We start from the raw sequence: 20,588 nt of genomic DNA, 5'->3' as shown, positions 1-20,588 counted from the left end.
TGCTTACCTTGAATGCACAAGGCCCTGGGTTCAATCTCCAGCACTGAAAAAACCAAAAGTATTCTAAAACTAAATTATATCTGAATTGAATATATACAGACCCATTTTTCTTGTCATTACTCCTTAGAAAGTAGATTTTTTTTTGGTGGGGAGTATACTGGGGATTGAACTCAGGGGCACTTGACCATTGAGCCACATCCGGAGCCCTTTTTTTTTTTTTTTCTCAGTGAATTGCTTAGTGCCTTACTTTTGCTAAGGCTGGCTTTGAACTTGCAGTCTTCCTGCCTCAGCCTCCCAAGCCACTGGGATTACAGGTGTGCTGTACTGTGCCCAGTTAACAGTAGAGTTTAACAAGCATTTTCTTAGTGTTTATATTGTATTAGGTATTATAAGCATTGTAGAAATGATTTACCAGCAATGGGAAGATATGCGTAGACTGTATACAAATACTAAGCCATGTGTATAAGGTACTTGAGTGTCTAAGGATCTGCGTATTCATGGGAGATCTTGGAACCACTCCTCACCAATACTGAGGGGTGACTGATAGGAAAAGACACAAGGCTCAGATGAGTGACTTTATACCCTGGAACTTCCCATCTAGCACTGACAGCTTAGGTGGTACTCCAGTGTAGAGAGACAGAGGGGAACCTCAAAGCACTACCCTCACCCAAGGGGTACAGTGGGGAAGGGTAGGGCTCACTATCCCTGTCTCTTAAAGCCATGGAGTTAGGGACCCCAGCCCAGGGACACAGGTGGGTATATTTGATTGACCGCTTCATTTTTTTGTTGGTCTTGACACAGCAAATGACTTTCCGTGTCACTTTTCCATACTAGAGCTATGTTTTGAGGAGCCCTCTGCCATGGGGGAAAGACAGGTGTCCTTCTGTGATTAACCGGGATGTCAAGGGGCTTCTAGCAGTGCGGTCTGGACTACTGTGAGATTTTCGTGGAGGAATGTAGTCAGCCATGCGAGGACCCTGCCCTCACTCCCCCAGTTACATTTCCTTTCTGTTCTCTCTGTATTGCCCTTTATCTGCAGTTTTTGCATCTGGTCTTAGAAAGCAAAACAACAGCCAGAGTGTTTAGATGAGGGGCCCACAGCATGGCAGCCCTAAACTCAAGCAGGAAGATGGACATTTGTAGATGAGATGAGAAACATGTCCCCGGTCCTGGCTCTTGGACACGTGTAGGTCTGTACAAGGAATGGCCACCTCAGAGGTGGCAGGGGGCTGGAAATGGCAAACTGTGAGTGACCCTTGGTTGTGTACCTGCTGTTTGCCAGGACTCCGGCTTGTTTACCTTCGTGCCTCAGTTGTGAGCACACTGGTCAGATAGCATTCACGCATCCCTGGGATCTCTGCATCCTGATTCCTACTCCACTGGCACACAACTTTTTTGTTTTCTTTAAAATTTTGGAACTCTGAGGCGGGGTGATTCTGGTACTTTTCCACTTTTGTTCTGTGTCATTTGAAGACCAGCCAGGTGAGTGAGGAACCACGGCCAGTCCCCATCCAGATTCCCAAGGATGGCCAGACTGGCTTTGCTGCCTAGAAGTGGTTGTTTGGAGGCCCAGAGAGAGCAGGACCTGGGTTGCAGGTGACCAAGGGCTGAGGGAGCCTCTACCTTCAGACTCTTACTATTCTATGTTTGGAAGGTTTTGTTGTTGTTGTTATTTTTTTTTAATTTTATTTTATTTTTTGCCTGCAAAGGCAGCGGAGTTCATTTCCAAAACACCTTCCTAGGTTTTGTCATGTGAGAACAAGCCGGAACATTTAGTCTCTCAATTACTCAATGTCCACTGGGCACCAGGGCTGTTCTCTCATGCTGAGTCCCAGAGGGAGCAAAACAAAGAAAACCCTGCCCAAGGGAGCCTCTGTTCAAACCTGTGGGTGAGAAGGACAGCACACAGTGTGCAGGAAACGTGTGTTAAGAGTGGGTGAAGGTTTGTGTCGCAGGTAAAAATCCCAGGAAGAGAGGATGGCAGTGAAGGGCATGCTGAGCATGTGCAGGAGCCCTGGAGGCAGAGAGTGGCGAGTGGTGAGAGCGCAGGCTCTGAGGCAGGTTTGTGCCTCAGTGGTCTGGGAGCAGCAGGGCTGGCCCTGAGGGGATGAGTCCCGGGAAAGGACAGAGCCTTGTCCACTGTGGGAAGAATGTCCAGTCGTAATTAGGGGTACCCTTCTTAGGGTCCTATGAGTTGGAAACTTTGTAGATACCTATTCTTTAGTTCTTACAACATCATTGAAAGATAGAAATAATTATTCCATTTTATCAGTGAAGAACCAGAGGCTCAGACATTCTAAATGTCATGTCAGCAACATACACAGAGTAATGACGAACTGGGACTCTATCTCGAAGTATGAACTTAGGTGTTTCCTTTGTCCAAAACAGAAGTTCAGGTCCTTCCTTTGCAAAGCAGTAGCCCTTTACAGAGAACGGGACAGGAAAAATAAATGCTTGGGCCCCTTCTTTGTCCTTCCCCCTGAGGCTTTAGGGTGCAGGTCTGTGTCTGTGAAGCTCTGGGATGGCCTCTTGGAAGTCCCTCCCTTGAGGAAGATCTGTGCTCCTACAAAGTGATTCAGAGACATGGGCAGGTCCAGTCTTGGGATTGAATCACTTTGCTTCATTTTCTTGTCCTGAAGATTTAACATTTGTTGGGCATTTTCTGATGTTGAAAGTTATCTATGTGTAGAGTAAGAAGTTTATGAAAGCCCAGTGTGGTCTTTGTCCCTGCATGGGGCTCCATGGCTCCACTCTGTCCAATGGCTGCCTGCCTCTGGGAAGACTCCAATATTCCGCCTGGGCTGTCAGATGGATGAAACCCAGTTTTTCCTAAAGGCTCAACTGTGTTTGGCATGGATCTAATACAGAGCCAGTGGATGGAAATGGTCATTTTACTATTGCCATTTTAAGATTTCTACTGCTAGAAAATATAGGATTATTCATGACCTCCCAGCCAAGGGAATATACTGCTTTTTACATTTTATAGGTCCTTGTTTATGCACTATTCTTAGTAAGGGATTAGCCAACTGATCGTACCTCAGAATGATTAACAGGCATTTTTTGGCCTCATCCCAGTTTAAATTAGAAGAAATTTTTACAACTTATTCTTGAGTTCCTTTAAAAACAAAAAAACAAATCAACAAAACATCGTGCTAGTTAATTCGATGTTAGGGAGAAGTCATATTTATGACTTTATGGAAGTCATAAACGCAAAAATCTCAGCAGCATGAAATCTGTTCCTGTAGTGAGCAGACTGGTTCCTATGGCTGTGTGGCTCAGTGGTCTGTGCTTTGGTTGCCTTTCTGGTCCAGGGAACTGACTAGTCCAACAAGCATCCAGTGTGGAGTCTCTGAGGTTCTTACAGAGCAGAAATCACTTCTCAAATGTTCTCTCCTCTTTTCCACCTCATACTGGGCTGGGAGGAAGAACCCATTTACCAGGTCGTCTGTTGTTGAGTTTTCCTAGCAACAGAGCACCCTGGACTGAAACCAGATTAAGCTGGTGTTTACTCTGAGCTATAAAGATGCTCAGTGGTGTGCACTGTCATTTCCTTCCCAGGTCGGCCTTCACATGGAACATCTACCCCTCCCCCCATTTTATAGCTGGGAAGTTGAAGGTCAGGTGAACACCCTGGTTGGGTAAAACCCTGAGGGCCCGTCTAGGGGGAGCCAGGGCTTGAACCTAGGTCTGTCTGGGACCAGGCCTTTCTCCAGGGGCCATTCACTACACAACCTATGATTCAATAAATGGATTAACTATGCACATTTGAACCTGTAGAGGTGACATTTGCACATGCCTTCTATTTTGGGCCTCTTTCCAGGCGTCCCTTTGTCTGGTTTGCCTAGAGCTGGGTGCAGCAGGTGTTTCAGGCTCTGCCAAGGTCACTTGCTGGTCCCTGGGCAGGGCCATGTGACTCCTCATGGGTAGGGCCACCCAGAGTCTCAGGTGTGTGCCCTTCTGGTACTCTTCCTACAGGTAGGCCCACAGGTAGGGACCGCAGGGGCCCTCAGGCTTCAGAGCCTGGGTTCTAGGTCCCACTCTGCCTCCTGACAGCTGCTTGATCTTGGGAAATTTATTATCTTCAAGCCTTAGTTCATGTACATTCTAGATAAATAAGAAATAAAGTTCATACTTTATTATGAAATAAAGTTCATAATTTATTATGTTGTGTCATACTGTGAGACTTGGAGAAAGTGCACGATAGAAAGTACGTAACAGGGCTCAGTCAACAGCATCTGTCATTAACGCCCTATATTGAATTAATCCCATGGCCCAATCCAGGATGTGCTCATGTCAACAATTGCTATCTTCAAATCTTTGCTCATTTACAGCATTTTGTGTATCATTTTTGTCCCCAGATTCTCCCTCCCCCAAGCGATGAGGATTGGGTCTTCTAAACTGGACTATACCCTGGTATTTCCATCTTATAACCTTCATCTCTGCACACTGTCCCTTGGGTGTCAGAAGAAGGAAGCCCAGGGCTGTGTGTGTTCTCAGGGGCTGTGTGATCTTGGGGTTCTGTGAGCTCTTGGCATGGTATCCCAATACCTCTCCAGACCCTGCCATGTCTTTCCAGCCAGCCACCACTGACTTTGGCCGTGTTTCCAACCTGGAACCTGAGGACTGTGAGGCACATGCTCAGGGCAGGTCCCTCAGAGTGGCTGAAGGGTCATACTCAGTTGCTGCCAGGCGGTGGTGGCTCAAGTCTCAAATTCTAGGTGCCCAAGCAGCTTGGGTTTCCAGCCATCTGTAGCTCCCCTGTTGTGGAATGCCTGCAATTTCACAGTTGAGAAACTGAAGGAGGGTGGGGGAGGCCCTGTGGAGGGAGATGTGCTGACTACAAACTCCAGCTTATTTTAGGAGGCTCTTGCTGTGACACACCATGTGTGGCTAAGGCCATGAACGGCTGCCAGTCAGCAGACTGTGGCTTGGGAGTCTCTGAATGCCGCTGCCAATTCTCTGATTAATAACAGCAGCAGCGGGTTCAGCTCTTCCAGCATGAACCACAGGCCTGATTTCTGTTTTCCTGACATTCCATGGATGGGGGTCAGTGTGTGGAATGACACCTATGACACAGTCATCAGGCACCTATGTGGCCCAAAGATGTTACGCTAAATATGAAGGCTCAGGATCCTTTCCTGTACTTTCCCTTTCCATTGGGTTGTATGTTTAGATTTTAACAGATTCTGGAATGTTGGGAGGACAGCAGGTTTGTTGACGACATATTCCATTTATCGATTTAATGAGTTTGTTACTCACCACTTAGCTAGTAGATTATGAATAGAAGTTCTCCTGTCTTAGATGCTCAGTCAGTTCTTGGGGACTTATGAGCTGAGTGGACTTCACTTTCCAGATTACAAAGACATTAACCATGAGCCCTTTAGGCAAAATGATTCAGAGGATGAGATTTCTCTTCGCTTCAAGGAAGGACAGTTCTTTTTGCATAGAAAGGTGAAGGTGATTCTAGCATCTTAAGGCTCATTAGCATTCACTCTTCGGAGGATCTGTGGATTTGGGGACCACAGCAGAGTGTTGGTCCCTGGTTATCGTGCCTGTTGTGTATTGTGAATTCATTTATCTGTTTAGACAAGTGCCCGGACCCATTGTGAGTGGCGGTGCTTTCCTCTTCCCCAGCTTACAGCCTGTCTCTTGCTTTCCTCTGCAGTTCTGCACACTCAGGGCCCCGTTGATGGCAGCCTCTATGCCAAGGTGAGGAAGAAGAGCTCCTCAGATCCTGGCATCCCTGGCAGTCCCCAGACGGTGCCAACTGCCAGCAGCCCAGACCACAGTGACCATACCTTGTCAGTCAGCAGTGACTCAGGCCATTCCACTGCCTCGGCCAGGACCGATAAGACCGAGGAGCGCTCAGCCCCGGGAGTTCGGAGGGGCCTGAGTCCCCAGGAGAAGGCTGAGTTGGACCAGCTGCTCAGTGGTTTTGGCTTGGAAGATTCCCGGGGCTCCCTTAAGGACATGACTGATGCTCGCAGCAAATACAGCGGGACACGCCATGTGGTGCCTGCTCAAGTCCATGTGAATGGAGATGCCACCCTGAAGGACCGGGAAACAGATATTCTGGATGATGAGATGCCCCACCATGACCTGCACAGTGTTGACAGCCTGGGCACCCTCTCCTCCTCTGAAGGGCCGCAGTCGGCCCACCTGGGACCCTTCACCTGCCACAAGAGCAGCCAGAACTCCCTCCTGTCTGATGGCTTTGGTAGCAATGTTGGTGAAGATCCGCACGGCACCCTTGCTCCTGACCTGGGCCTTGGTGTGGATGCCCTCTATGAGCGGGAGCGGACGTTTGGAAGCCGAGAACCTAAGCAGCCACAGCCTCCGCTGAGGAAACCCTCTGTGCCCACCCCTACGCAGGCTTTTGGGCCGAGCAGCTACTCCACCCAGACCTGGGTTCGTCAGCAACAGATGGTGGCCGCTCATCAGTACAGCTTTTCCCCCGATGGGGAGGCCAGGCTAGGCAGTCAGGGCACAGCAGACAGTTCTGGCCTCACCCAGACACAGCCACGGCTTCCTATCACCCCAACCCGTGGAACCAGTAGCAGAGTGGCTGTCCAGAGAGGCATTGGCAATGGACCGAATCCCCCTGACACACAGCAACCCTGTCCCAGCAAAGTGTTCCAGCCCAGGTTTCCAGAAGATAAGGTCATGAACGGAACCAGCCAGGACCTGAACGTGGGCCCCTCCCCAGGCTCTCCCACCCTGGACATAGACCAGTCCATTGAACAACTCAACAGGCTGATCTTGGAGCTGGATCCCACCTTTGAGCCTTATCCAACCCACATTAACACCCTCAACAGCCTGGCCAATGGCCCCGTGTGTCCAGATGGCATGGGAGGTGGGCTCCGGGTGAGCAGCAGGCTGCCTGACCCAGCCGAGAGCCCCAGCAGGAACCCCGGGCGGCAAGGTAAGCCTGCACTCCATGGCATATTGACACTTGATGAGAAAGGAGCCGACTGGGTGGTTAGCTTTGACCGAAACTCTCACAGTGGGGAATATTCCTCTCACAGTTTCTATTGTCATACAGAATGGTGACCTCGGATCAAAATAGTACTGTGCCACCATAGGCCCTTGGTCGCTCATTTGAAGGGTGGGAAGAACAGGGCACAAAACATGCCATTAGAGCCAGTGCAGGGCGGGGATCGGGCCCAGCTGGCTCAAGAGGGCTGTCTGGGCCTTCGTTTCACTCTGGTTATGTCTGCTAGAGCTGCAGCCAGCCAGTGGGGAGAATGTTGGCAGCCAGGCCGCCTGAAGCAGGTTCCCCTCTGCCTCCTACTCAGCTGTGTGCCAGTATATACCTTCTCCAAGCCTTGGTTTTCATATCTGCACTATGTGCTTAATAGTAAAACCTTTCTCACTCCAAGAATGTTAGTAGGTTAATGGAAGAAGGATACTTATCCCATCCATGAATAGACAACTCCATGGGCCCGTTTGACATTCATGTCTCCCTCTCTAACACGGGGAACATTTGATAGTAACCTGGATTGTTCTGGAAGAGTGTCAGGCACATCATTGAATCTGAAGGTTGGGGAATGAAGTGATGGAGAGGTGTGTCTGGAGGTTGAGCATCAGTCTGGCATCTTGGCATAATGGCCCTTTTCATCTTCCCACAGACACTGGTTAGAGGGATCCACCCCTGAGTTACTTTCACATTGTCTACAGTGCCAGTTGGCTTCATGGTCCTCTCAGGTTTGCACAGGTGGGGTGGACCCAGAGTTCCCTCTTTGGAAGCAGACAAGTGAGGATTGCAGCCTGACTCAGGTCTGGGCCACTCAAGGCAGGAATGCATGCTTTGCAGACAAGACCCCAGCTTCCATGATGAGTAGGGCTGCCAGTTGACCCTGTGACTTCAGTGGTAAGGGATGGAGTGTGTTACACTGTCTATGAAAAGGAGGTCCTACTGTGTTTGGTGATGGAAGGTGGGAAGAATGCCAGTTCACATCACCTCTGATGTACTGGGATCACCAGTGAGCAAAGAGTGGGCTGATCTGATTAACTCATACCATGTACATCACCTCACTGAGCTGGAAGAGCTTCCCTCAATTAGGTTGTCAGACTCTACAATATATCCATATAACAACCACAGCCACCACAACAGCAATAGTAGCAGTGACCAAGGATTCTGTCCAGGTCTAAACACTTAGATATATTAGCTCACTTAATCCAATGCATTCAAGAAGTTCTGGGTTTGAAAAAAAGGTTTTAGTGGGAACAAAACCTGCACGATGGCATATTATTCATCTTAATAGACCTTCTTTAAAAATTACTTGGAAAAATTAAAATTATGAGTCTTTTCTCTGGGATTAAAATTTCTCCTGAAATTTGGAAGAGGCTGCAGGCATCTGAGTGTGTGTGAGGAAGAGTCATTTATGCCCAGGGACCCATACAATGGTATCTTCAGGTTACTATTTTCCATTGGACTGAGTTTAGTCCTTTGAGATTCCTGTTCCTGTTGTAATGAAACAGGTATAAAGCCTGGGATTGAGAAGGCCAAGTCCTATCTTTCTCCCTTACATTGGCTGTTTTTAAATTACTTGATGCACTTGGTACTTTAATACTTGGCATTATAATTTTAATTTCAAATCCTTGGTAACTGAGGATTTTTATTTTATTTTAAAAGTAATTTCAATTTTGAAATCAAAGGACTGATATTTCAACTGACCAGTAAAATTCAGTGCTTGGGTGAGTGATCATGAAGATTTAAAATATTTGTTAATTTATTCATGTTCAACAGGCATCTTGGGCCATTGCCCGATTTTTTTTTTTTTTGTATCTTTAGAATTGTAGAGATTTCAGAAGATCAGATATATGCAAACTGGATACAAATCATTGAGATCTTCTTGAAATTTGAAAATGACCTTCTTGTAGGAAACTCGTTGCAAATGTGCTGCTTGTTCCTAAGCAGGGATCATGGGCACTGAAGTGCTACTCAGCACTAGGACCTGGGCAGAGCCACCCATGCTTTTCCTCCAGCCAGCTCCCTCTTCCAGCACAAGCTTCCTGTTTTAGGTAAGCACTTAGCTGGGAGATGGAGCAAGCCTGTGACTTATATAAAGAGGCCTGGAAGGTACAGGTGACCTCCAAACAACCTGTGTGACTGGCTTTTGGATCTCAGTTGAAGACATCTCTTCTTGATAGAATGTTTATATCTGTTTCCAGCCCAAATAGGTGGGGAAGGGAATGTTCCTTTCCTCCCTGGCAAGTAGGGAGAGCACTTGAACCCTCTTGATGTTGAAATTTCAGTACCTTCACTTGCATTTCTTAAATTGCAAAAGGCTAGATTGATGACCAACAGAAAGCAAAAATCCCTAGATACTATCAGGGAAACTCATTAAAGTATGGTGGTTAATCAGCAGATTCTGAGATCCCGGAACATCTTCAGAAGGTTGGGATACTGAAAAACCTGCACTTTGAAAGTGTCCAGAGGCCATTTTCCTCTGTCAGGAGGAAAGCAAAGACTGCCTTGCTGGGGTCCCCGATACATGTCTCTCAGTTCCCCAGTATGTTGAATAGGCCCAGCAAGACTGAAAGGAATCACGATGTGCCCAGGATGGTACAACCCGTCATTCCCACATCATTGGCTATGAGACCAAGTCCCATTGACAGTGCAGCAGCTCCTGACCACAGCCATCTGAGGCTCATGCACACAGTGAAAACTGCAAAATTCCCCATCTTTTCCATGTGCCCTTCTCCATGGCAGGCCTTCTTTCCCAGCCCTGGATGCCAGCTACCACACAGCTGTCTTAATTCTGGTCATAGATAAAGGCTTGACATAGAGACTCAGCATCCTGAAATAAGAAAAATCCTTCACTCTCTGCAGATAGTGTCCTGAAAACACAAAAGTCCTCTAGTTGTAGTCAGGAGTTGAGAACAGCTTTGCTCAGTGCTCCTAAGGGCTATTGCACGTCCTCCTGCAGAACCGTGCAATTTGACATTACACCAGCTCTGCAGGAAGCAGCATTCCCACCAGGGGTCTGGTTACTTCTGAGATGAAATAATGTGTGAAAACTGAATATATCTCTTTCATACTGGCACCTCAATGATGTATTGCTATGGCTACTGTTCCTGGGTGTAGTGGTGGTGATATGGTAATAGGGATGGTGATTATAGTGATGGTGATGATCATGCCAATGTGGTGATGATGGAGGGGTGTAATGATTTTAAAGATGGTAAGGATGATTGCAATAGTTTGGATCTTAAGAGTCCCCAAAGGTTCATGTGATAAGAGCTTGCTCCTAGAAAGATGCAACTGGGATGTGGTGAAACCTTTAAGGAGTGGAGCCTAATGGGAAATCTGTAGGTAATTGGGGTTGTGCCCTTGAAGGGTATAGTGGGTCCTTGTCTCTTCTTCTTCCTCTTTTTTTTTCCTGTCCAACCTCGAGGTGCTGGTTTTGCTCTGCCATGCCTTCCCACCATGAGGTACTGCCTTGCCACAAGACTAAAACGAGGGCCACTGCTCATGAGCTGAAACTGTGGGCCAAAATAACCCTTTTGTCTTTATAAGTTGACATGCCTGGTATGTGTTATAGTGACCCAAAGCTGACTAACACAATGATGGTGTGGTGATGGTAGTAAGGGCTTCCACCCTGAGTGCCTTTCTGTTCCAGGTACCTTCTCACCCACCAGGTCTTGTAACAGAGCTCCCATATGCCTGGCTCTGCATCCTGTGGTGGTGCCCTTATTCTGCTACACTCACATTTTTTCACCAGCCAGGTGTCATCTCAAGGGCATGCCCATGACTTAAATCATTGCTTCCTGGCATGTAGTAAGATTTTGATAAATGTTTGTAAATAGAGTGCCATGGAGCAGGTGGCAGTGCAGGTGTACCCCCATCCCCTGCCCAGGGACCCAAATTGTTCTGCTGGGTAGGCATTGATATGAAGTTTATCTTGGGTCCGTGTAGGGTGCCCATCTCTGCCCACAGGACAAGAGATGGGCCATGCAGAGGTGGGGTGTCAACCTTGGTGACAAGCCTGGCACTGTCTGTGCTACTGAGTGCAATATTGTATCCCTTTGAAAAGTGCAGGGAGTTGGATTTGGCAGCATTTTACTGTCTCTAGGTGACCAACTGCCAGCCAGGGCAGCTCCCTCACCCCGGCTGTGCTTCAGTGAGAAGCCCCCTGGATGCTGCTGTCATGCCCATCCTCCCACCCAGCCCACCAGGCTCCCAGCCTCACTCCAGCTTGCACGTGGGTGGGTTTCTTGGATCACATCCTTCAAGTGGGGAGATTTCAATTGATGATACCTGAGTAACAAGAGCTGTGACTCAGCCTGTGAAATTTACGATTCCACGGATGGCAAAAGCCAGCTGTTTTTTTTTTTTTCCATACCTTAAGGGCTTCTGGCTTCATGTTGTCAAAATATTTTATTCATCTTACATCAACCTCAGCCCTCCGCTGACAGGAACCTGGCAGGCACTTGTTCTTGCAGATATGCCTGGGCCTTCCTGCTGGTGTTTTCAACATTCCTCAGACCAGGGCGTCTGCTTCATTAGCATCAGCACAAATCAGATGCCCTATTTACATAGAAGACAGTTTAGAGTAAGGAAAGGTGCCAGGTTCTAATTACTGATTTGGTTATGATTAAAGTCCAACCAAAGGCAGCACATGTGAGCCCTGGAGGAGCTCTCGGAGCTCAGCAAGTGGTGCCACGTGCCTGCCTTGCAAGCTTTAATGGCAGGAATGAGAGGCCAACAGACACGTGGAAGAGGACACAGACACAACAGTCCTGCGGCACTAACACTGGGGTATCACTGCCTCTACTGAGCAAGTCAGGGAAGGTGTGGGGGCATACCATGGGACCCTTGCAACCTAGCTGAGTGGAGGGGATCCAGGCCAGGCAGATGCTGGAGGAGAGGCAGAGGCAATGCAGGGTAGAATGGACGGTGTAGTGGGTTGGGGACGCTCACTGCTGAACCTCCACTATCAGGTGGGGATGGCAGGGAATGAGGCTGGAGAGGCAGACAGACCCTGCCACAAAACCCAGCTTGGTGTCCAAGAGTGTGGCTCTTCCTAGAGGGCAAGCCACAGGATCCTGAACAGGGTAGGACTAGGACCTTGCCTGCTCATCCTCTGATGAGTGTCACTGGATACATTCATCTGGTTGAATAAGCCACAGCCAAGGTCATTGGCCTATTTCTATGTAGGACCCTTGCTCAGTATTTGTTACCATGGTAAAAGAGGCTCTTATTTTTTTTCCTTCTTCATTTTTTTCTACTAATGAGCTTCCTGGATGTGTTTGAGGATGGCATATTTATTGCCTGAAAAGTTTTAAGAAGAGTTTCCTTGCCCAGAGGTTAGGACGGGCCACTGTCCTCCCTGATCTTCGAATCTGGCATTTTAATTAATTGTGAATATTGATAGGCTATACATGTGTGAGTGCATATTTAATAATGGAGTCATTTGATGCACTACAGAGAGCTCTGTGCATTTCCAATCTGAGAAATGTTTTAGAATGAGAAATACACCCCCGGTGCTGAGAAACCAGTGTTGCAATGGCAGTCATACCTAAGTATCCATGGGGGATGGCTTCTAGGACCCCTGCAGAGAGGCTCAATCCCTTGTAAAATGGTGTAGTATTTGCATGGAACCTACTCAGTCTTCCTGTATACTTTTAGTAACCTTGAGATTGCTTTTAACGTCTCATTCTGTGTGCATTGTTGTCATTCTGTATTGCTGAAGGAATGTTGATAAGGAAAAAGTCTACATTTTCAGATAAATCCAACAGAAGTTGATTGAGTCCATGGTGAAACCCATATATGTGCAGAAATGACAGTACTTTTTTTTTTCTTGCATAAACAAATATGAGAGTTAATTATTTCTCTTTACCCCAAGGACCCTCCTGCATAGCAGGCAGATTTGGGTGCTGTATGCTGTTACCTAGTCAAGTACTGTGAGGAAATCCCTACATGGTCAGGGGCAAGGCATCAAAGTATAGGAGAGGTATATGGAGGCTACAGGACATGGCTTCCAGGTTGGCCACAGCAGTGGCCTCTCAACTTGTTAAACCCAAAATTCTGTTTCCATATCAAATATTTTATAAAGTCGTCTTTACTCTTCTGAAATGAAAATCATAGTTAATATAAACTACTTTGACTCACATTAAAAAATAAATCTGACACCCCCATACTAATGTTAAAGGACAAATTAAAAAGTAATTTAAATAGGGCCAGGGCTGCAGCTCAGTGGCAGAACACTTGCCTAGCATGGGTGAGGCACTGTATTCGATCCTTAGCACCACATACAAAAATAAATAAAATAAAGGCATACTATCCTTTTAAAACTGCAAAAAAAAAATGTAATTTAAATAAAATAGTATGCATTTTAAACTGAAAACTTTTGGTCTGACTCACCCTAGAAAACAAAAGTCACTCCTCAGATTTATTTTATTTTGTATTTTTTATTATGGCAAAATACTCACTAAGCACATCCACATTATTGTATGACCATCACCACTATATAGTTCCAGAACATATCCGTCCCCCTAAATGGAGACCTTTTAGCCAGTAGCAAACCTGCCCTGTTTGTGGCTTCTTTTACTTGGCATGATGTTTTCAAGGCTCATCTTGTCTATCAGAGATTCATTCTTGTTCATGGCTGAAAAAATGTCCATAATACACATAGACCACAGTTTACCCCTTCATCTGTTAATAGCATTTGGGTTATGTGCTCCTTTTGGCTGTTGGGAACAGTGGTGCTGTGAACATAGGCACACTACTACTTTTTTGAACACCTGTTGGTAGTTCTTTAGTTCGTATTTCTGGGAATGAAGTTGCTGGCTCATGGTGCAGCTGGTGATGAACTTGTTGAGGAGCTGCTTCTCAGATGTTTACAAGTCACTTTGGAACATGCCAGGCCTCCCCTGTGGACAGCTGGTCTCCAAAAGCTCCACGCTTCTGTGTAGTAGAAACGTGCTGGTCTGTTTGATCCTGTATGTGGCCCTTGCCCTAGGAGGATCGCCTCCTTCACTCAGGGAGACCTGCCAGTTCATTGAATCCCATGATATCGGTGATGGAATCCTCTCTCCATCACGATGGAGAGGTTGTGCCAACTCCATAGGCTTGGTGACAGGGTAGCATGGTCTCATTTCTGATCATGCCACATGTTCTCTGCATCATGGCTTGATATATCGCCTTACACCAAGGCCTTGGCTGAAGGGCGTGCCCTTCCTTTCCATGAATTCCCAGCTGCTCATGTGGGTAGAGAACTGGGAACCATTTCTCCCATGGCCTCCCAGAAGTCACATGAGCTGCTAATCTTCACTCAGTGAACCGCTGGGACCTATGGCCTCCTCTACCTCCAGTGCAGCCCCCAACTCCACTCCCATGCCCTGAAACCAGCTCTTGTGTCCCCTCCTAAGGACAGTCTTAATGACAGATCATGAAATACAGGTAGGTAGTAGGGAAGGTAATTCAAAAAGCGAACAGATTCAAATGAACAGAAAGTAATTGAAGCCCGGTACTAAAACCCTATTGGTGGGGTCTTCAGGTTAGGGGTGCAGCTCTTTACACCTGTACTCTGAGTTACATGTGTCTTATTAAACATGGGAGCATTGCTGGTGGGATTTGGGTATGCTTCCCTGGGTTTGGAGATATAATTTCCTTTTTAAGTATTTATTTTTAGAAAAAAAATGATGTTATCCAACCAAGCACACCGTGTTTCCCAATGGAAAGCATCTTCAATTTCAAAATCTTAAAAAAAAAATAGTATTGCCTTCCTCCCTACCTTATTGCACCTTAGTGGGAGCATCCTTCCCCCCACCTCTCAGGACCAGGGTTAGAAATCCAGAAGGATCGTGGCAGAGGGAGGTAGCCCTGCATGGGGAAAGCTCTTTTCACTGTCTTAATACCTCATTTATCACTCAGGCCAGTAATTTTCTACCTGGTTACACTGTGGAGAACTGCACGCCACCCTGCTCTTAAAAAATACACCCTGTAGGTGAAGGGGGCTGATGACCAATTCCTGTTTTGATTTGCAAGAACAGAATTCTTGGAGCCACTTCTGGGAGCATTTAAGAATAGTGTTTGAACTTTCCTTGTTATACCAGTCCTTTCTCCTTCACTTCCTAAAAGATGCATATGTTTATTTGAAGGAGCTGAAATCAGGAGGCCTCCAACTAGCCAGAAAGTAGCCTTTGATCTCTCTTGGTTTTCACTTCTAGAAATGCATGGAAGTTTCCAAAACCCACCGTGCATGCCTATGTGATGCCAGACTTGATTCTTATTTGATCCTATAATGATCAACCAACAGGGGCTGGGGATGTGGCTCAAGTGGTAACGCACTCGCCTGGCATACGCGGGGCGCTGGGTTCGATCCTCGGGCACCACATAAAAATAAAATAAAGATGTTGTGTCCACCGAAAACTGAAAAACAATATTTAAAAAAAAATGCTCTCTCTCTTCTCTCTATCTTTAAAAAAAAAAAAAATCAATCAACAGCTTACCATACTTTACCTTCCAGTGGCCCAGAGAGAAAATGAAGGTCATGTTTTAAAACAGGCCATGTTTAGGATGCCATAAGTTTCCATCTTTTTCCCCCTTATTTGTGAATTAATTCATTATTGTATATATATAAGATCTTCAACATGATGTTTTGATACACATAACCACACATGATGAAATGATCACTGAGGTGGAGCAAATTAACACATCCATCTCCTCAAATACTTCTTTGTGTGTGCCTGCCTGTGCGTGCCCATGATAAGGACATTTAACCTCTAGTGTTTTAATGGTGTTTTATATACTGAAGCTTTGCTAAAACAGTAAATTCCATTCATTCTTTAGAGCAGGGATTTGCTTCCCTGGCTGCAAGCAAGAAGCCAGAATCAACCAGGGAGCTTCAAGACTGCAGATGCCAAAAATGTCAGAGGAGGCCTGCCTCTGCCTCCAGAGAGAGGCAGAGTGAATTGGCCAGGCAGATGGCCTGGGTGTCAGAACTATTTTAAAGGCTCCCTAATAACTCTAGTGTGAATCCACGGAGACCTTCTATGGTTTGGTTACCAGTTGGAAACACCCGGGAATTTTATAAAATGCTGACCATGACGTCCTAACTCTGGAGGCCCTGACTTCCTAGGGAAGGGATGAGGCCTGAGCTGTGGGATCTTACATGTGACACTCATGAGAACCCCAGTGTTATATTTGTGGTTTTCAACTCAGGCATGTGTCCCAACTCAGGCGTGTGTCCCAGTCACCTGGAGATCTGACCTGTGTCTTGTGGAGGCCAGAGCAATCCCCTCCAATGGTCTGATAGGACCAGAATTTGTGACCCTGTTGTAGAATGTAGAGGACAGTGAGTGGTCACATATCCCCCATGAACTGCCTCCCACTGTGCATGGTGTCTCTCTTTCCTTAACACTGAGGGGACAAGGTGACTCTGCAGTATAGGGGAATCGGTGATGTGAAGTGTCAGGAAGGGACACGTGGTGTCAGCTGCTAGGCACTTAGCCCTCCTCCTTCCTGTCCTTTCCCCTTGCCACCTCCCAGTGGAGAGTCTAAGAGCCCTGGATCTGCCATGTGCTCAGAAAGGTCGTATGTCCACAGGAACACATGCATAGCAGAGTTCAAGGAAAACAGGTGCTCCTGAGAGATCTCTGAGGGGGGTGTTATCCACTTGATGAGCTCACATATTTGGGAAGCTCACTGCATTTAGTTGCAGAATTGTCAGGAGCTTTGTGGGGTGTTTCTTCTTAAAATGTAATTTTCTAGCTAAGATCTGAGAATGTCCCCTCCCATGTTTTCCACATTTATCACTATTAGTGAGAAATCAATGACAGTGCAGGCCCCCAGGTTAGGCTGAATTCAGTCCTGCTTATAAGTGATTAGCCTAGTACCTGACCATCCTGACCTGAATCTCCAACTCTAGGGCTCTGTAGGTGATGCAGCTCCTTCCTACCAGGCCTGCCAATGTTCCCAGACAGGGAACCTGAGGCTTTATCTCCTTATTGGGAAAACTGTCATGGTGGCCTTGGTTGAGGTGCCCCATAGTTTGGTCAGGTCTGGGGCAAAGCTGTCTTTGTCTTGCTCCTGCACTGTCTATACTGCTTTTCCCCCACACGTGACCTAAGTCACAGCCTTGCCTTATCTCCAAGGATCCTGGTCTTTCTGTGCCCCATCATAGTCTCAGCTCATGGCTTGGCAGGGTCTGCAGTGACACCTGCATGGCTCCTGTGTGGGCCATGCTCTGCCTTGACCCCTGCCCCACCCATAAATTACAATGAAACCACTCACATGAGGAAATGTGCTTGTCTTTGGGAGTGGCAATGAAGGGGCACTCCTGGGGACATGTGTCCTGTTGAATAACTTGTGTTCAGGTGGATCCTAAGTGTGTAGTGTCTGGTGTCTGGAGGAAAGGAGTCCTGTGTGAGGACTGCTGAATGCTCAGGGAGGGACTGGCCAGGGAGCTGCGTGGCATTCAATTATGCAGCCATAGCTGGTAATAGAGCATGCAAGCGAGACAAGGGAGGATGAACCTTTCTGTACGCACAGAGCTGCTGCCTGCCCCTCCCTCCCTGTGGACCCCAGAAGCATGGAGAGTCCCTGGAATAACACCTGTGGTTGAAGTTACTGGTCACCATGGTCTATGTTCAGTGGGGTCCAAAATGGCGTCTAGTGTCTATAGCAAGCACTTAAGACCTTTGTAACCACCAGAGAAGGGTTAGGTTTCATTTTCCTTGGCAGGGAACCAGCAGGGGAGGCAGGTGCAGTTTTCTACAGCACCTGGGTCCCAGGCAGGCAAGGGGGAAGGGAGCCAGGTGGGCCCAGCAGGTGCAGGTATGCCAGCCCAGGGTTCTGGAGGAGGCCCTTGGCCTGTAAAGGTCTCTGTGCCGGAACTTGGGTTTTGCCCCTATTTTTTCTTGGTGGTTCTTCAAAGGGGAACTTTCAGAGAGGGGAAACCTTGCAGAGGCTCCCTTGAGCAGGTTCAGCTCTGTTCATCCCCTTGTCTACCCAGTTCCTGGAGGTGACAGCCACAGTATAGAGCATCCAGCACTCCCTACTCTCATTAAACCTTTTCTTTCCCTAGATTTGATTTCTTAACCGAAAAGGAGAAATTAGTTGTGACCATTCATGGCATGGATGTTCTGGCATAGTTCAGAGAGTAGTTTTCAATTATTCTATCATCAACTCATTAAGTATCTCATTGCTCAAATGGCCAGTCTTCCAAGGTCACAGTCAGTTCTATCAGAAGCCCTGAGCTCATTTTTGGAGCATGTAATATACAGTTAGCAGTGAAGGGAAAGTTACTTGCTAGGAGCTCAAGGCCAGAGAAGATGTGGTGGGGTAGCCTCTGGTGGTCCCTCCAGACTCAGGGCAGCCCTTAAGAGGGCAGGCGAGCAGAGGGGCAGTGGGTAGTAGTAACAATGAGGCTGAGGTGGGGACAGGAAGATGTTGTCCACTTCACATGTGAGTGATTTCATGTTAATGAGAAGGGTGTGATTTATAGACTGAAACGATTGAATTACTTTCTCTGGGAACACTCATGAGCCGAGCCTCAGAGTAGAAAAAGAAATGAACAAGTTGTGTGTCTTCTGGAGATGCAGGACTGTTCAGAGGGTTCCACCAGTCTCCGCGGTTCCAGGGACCTTGATCTGCTTCCAAGTATTTTTATGTATTTTCCAAATTGTCTGCAATGACGTACATTAATTTTATAATCAGAAAGAAAGTAGTACTTAAACCTATAAAGAAGTCATTATGGGGCTGGGGTTATAGCTCAGTTTGTAGAGTGCTTGCCTAGCATGCACAAGGCCCTGGGTTCAATCCCTAGCACCACATACACACACACACACACACACACACACACACACACACACACACAGCCACTATGCAAGAGAAGGTAGGGCAGGAAGAGTGTGTTTGGCCAACCACCGTGGGCTTTTCTAGGTACAGCTGAGGAGTAAGCACCTCTCAGCCCAGGCTCTTAAGCTGGGACACAGGGTCACCAGTTCAACTCCCACCTCCTCATCCCTCTCTAGACTCACAATTTCACAAACACATCAAGGCCTCAGGGCATCTCAGCATAAATGAATTTTGGAGCTGAGTATGACTAAATCCTTGTTTACACCTACCTGGAACCGGTGGTTTACCCCTTTATCTGTCCTCAAAAATGAAACTGAGAATCCAGGCATGGTGTCCCACGCCTTTGATCCCACTGACTCAGGAGGCTGAATTAGAAGGATTGCAAGTTCAAGGCCTGCCTTGGCAACTTTTAACATAGCCTGTCTTAAAAAATAAAAATAAAAAGGCAAGGCAGGGGGAGTTGGGGGATTGGGGGATGTAGTTCAGTGGTAAAGAGTCCCTGGGTTCAATTCCCATTTCAGAAAAAAAAAAAAAAAGAAAGAAAGAAAGAAGAAATGAAACTGAGAACTCTTCAAAGGAGGCAACAGTCCAGAGATAAAACACTTGCTGTTTACATAGACCTTTTGTGGACAGGTGAACCTGCTAGGCAGGGTGCCAGAGGAAGCAAATGAAGTGCCCCCAGAAGTTTCTCTACAGCAGCTGGCCTCCACAGAGCCCCCTAGGTACCAGAGCATGAGGTGGTAACCCTCTGATTGCTCTCACCTCTGCCCTACCTGGGAATGGAAGGCCATGCTGTGGCTGTGTGAGAGACAGCTTGGCTCAGGTTCAATCAGCAGTGCCCTGAAATTAGACATGTGCACCTGCTGTGGGAGGGCTCTCTCCCACCCTTCTATTGATGTCACATGTGGGCCCCTGTACACACCCAGGGTCTAGTCCATGCCCACTGCTGTGGGGTCACTCAGTTCCTAGTGAGGGTACAGTCAGCCCAGAAGACTTAAGGAGTGAGGGCATCTTTCAGTGTAAACAGGAAGCCTTGGGCCACATCTGCCTTGCTAGTCCCTGGAGCTAGCCAGGAACCCACTCCTGTAAAATGAAGCTTCTTGTCCAGTAGGGAACCTGGCACCTTGCACACCGGCAGCCCTCAGCTGGGAAGAACTTGTAGCACCAGAAGTTCAGGTCTGCAGAAGTCAGGGTGGGGGATATGCGATCCTCTCCTCCTCATGTTGAGAATTGAGAACCTGACCCTCAACTGTCAGGGACCACGAGTATGCACAGCCCACACAGCCCAAGTCAGTGTCAGTGGATGGAGCAGGTGTGTGAGAGAGTGAGTGTGAGAGTCTGCATGTAGAAGTGTGTGAATGAGGTGCTACTGTATATACCTCGCCTTTCCTTTGGGTTTCTTTCCATTGGAACCCCTGGGGCAGAGGCCGCTACACCCTGGCCTTGTTACTGTATCATAAACTCTGTCTCACAGTGCCTCATTCTTCCTGGCCTTTCTACCATCCCATTTCAGGGGATTCCAGTCCAGGTGGAAGGTGAGATACGAGTTACTCCAGAGACTGGGGTTTGAGGGTCTTGTGTGCCTACAGCCTGGAGACCTGCTCACTGCAGTCCTTGCACACAGACCCTGTGCTGGTGCTCTAGAGGGTCCTTGATCTCTTCCTCCTTTTACTTTCTTTTTTTTTTTTTTCCCCTCATGGTGCTGGGGATCGAGCCCAGAGCCTTGTGCATGCAAGGCAAGCACTCTACCAACTGAGCTATATCCCCAGCCCGATCCCTTTCT

The 20,588-nt window shown here is 47.4% G+C and overlaps 1 protein-coding gene across 1 annotated transcript in view; it reads left to right on the top strand.

The window, feature by feature from the left end:
• Tns3 (tensin 3) overlaps positions 1 to 20,588 on the top strand; it is a 211,586-nt gene that overhangs the window by 129,084 nt on the left and 61,914 nt on the right. Inside the window, exon 17 of the mRNA XM_026399471.2 lies at positions 5,666 to 6,922. Within this exon, the coding sequence (XP_026255256.2) occupies positions 5,666 to 6,922 (1,257 nt within the window). The remainder of the gene's footprint in view (positions 1 to 5,665; positions 6,923 to 20,588) is intronic.

This window comes from Urocitellus parryii, chromosome 3, assembly GCF_045843805.1.
Source record: "Urocitellus parryii isolate mUroPar1 chromosome 3, mUroPar1.hap1, whole genome shotgun sequence".
Lineage (NCBI taxonomy): Eukaryota > Metazoa > Chordata > Mammalia > Rodentia > Sciuridae > Urocitellus > Urocitellus parryii.
Note: the sequence above shows the minus strand (reverse complement) of the source record. Positions and strands in the feature narration are given on the sequence as shown.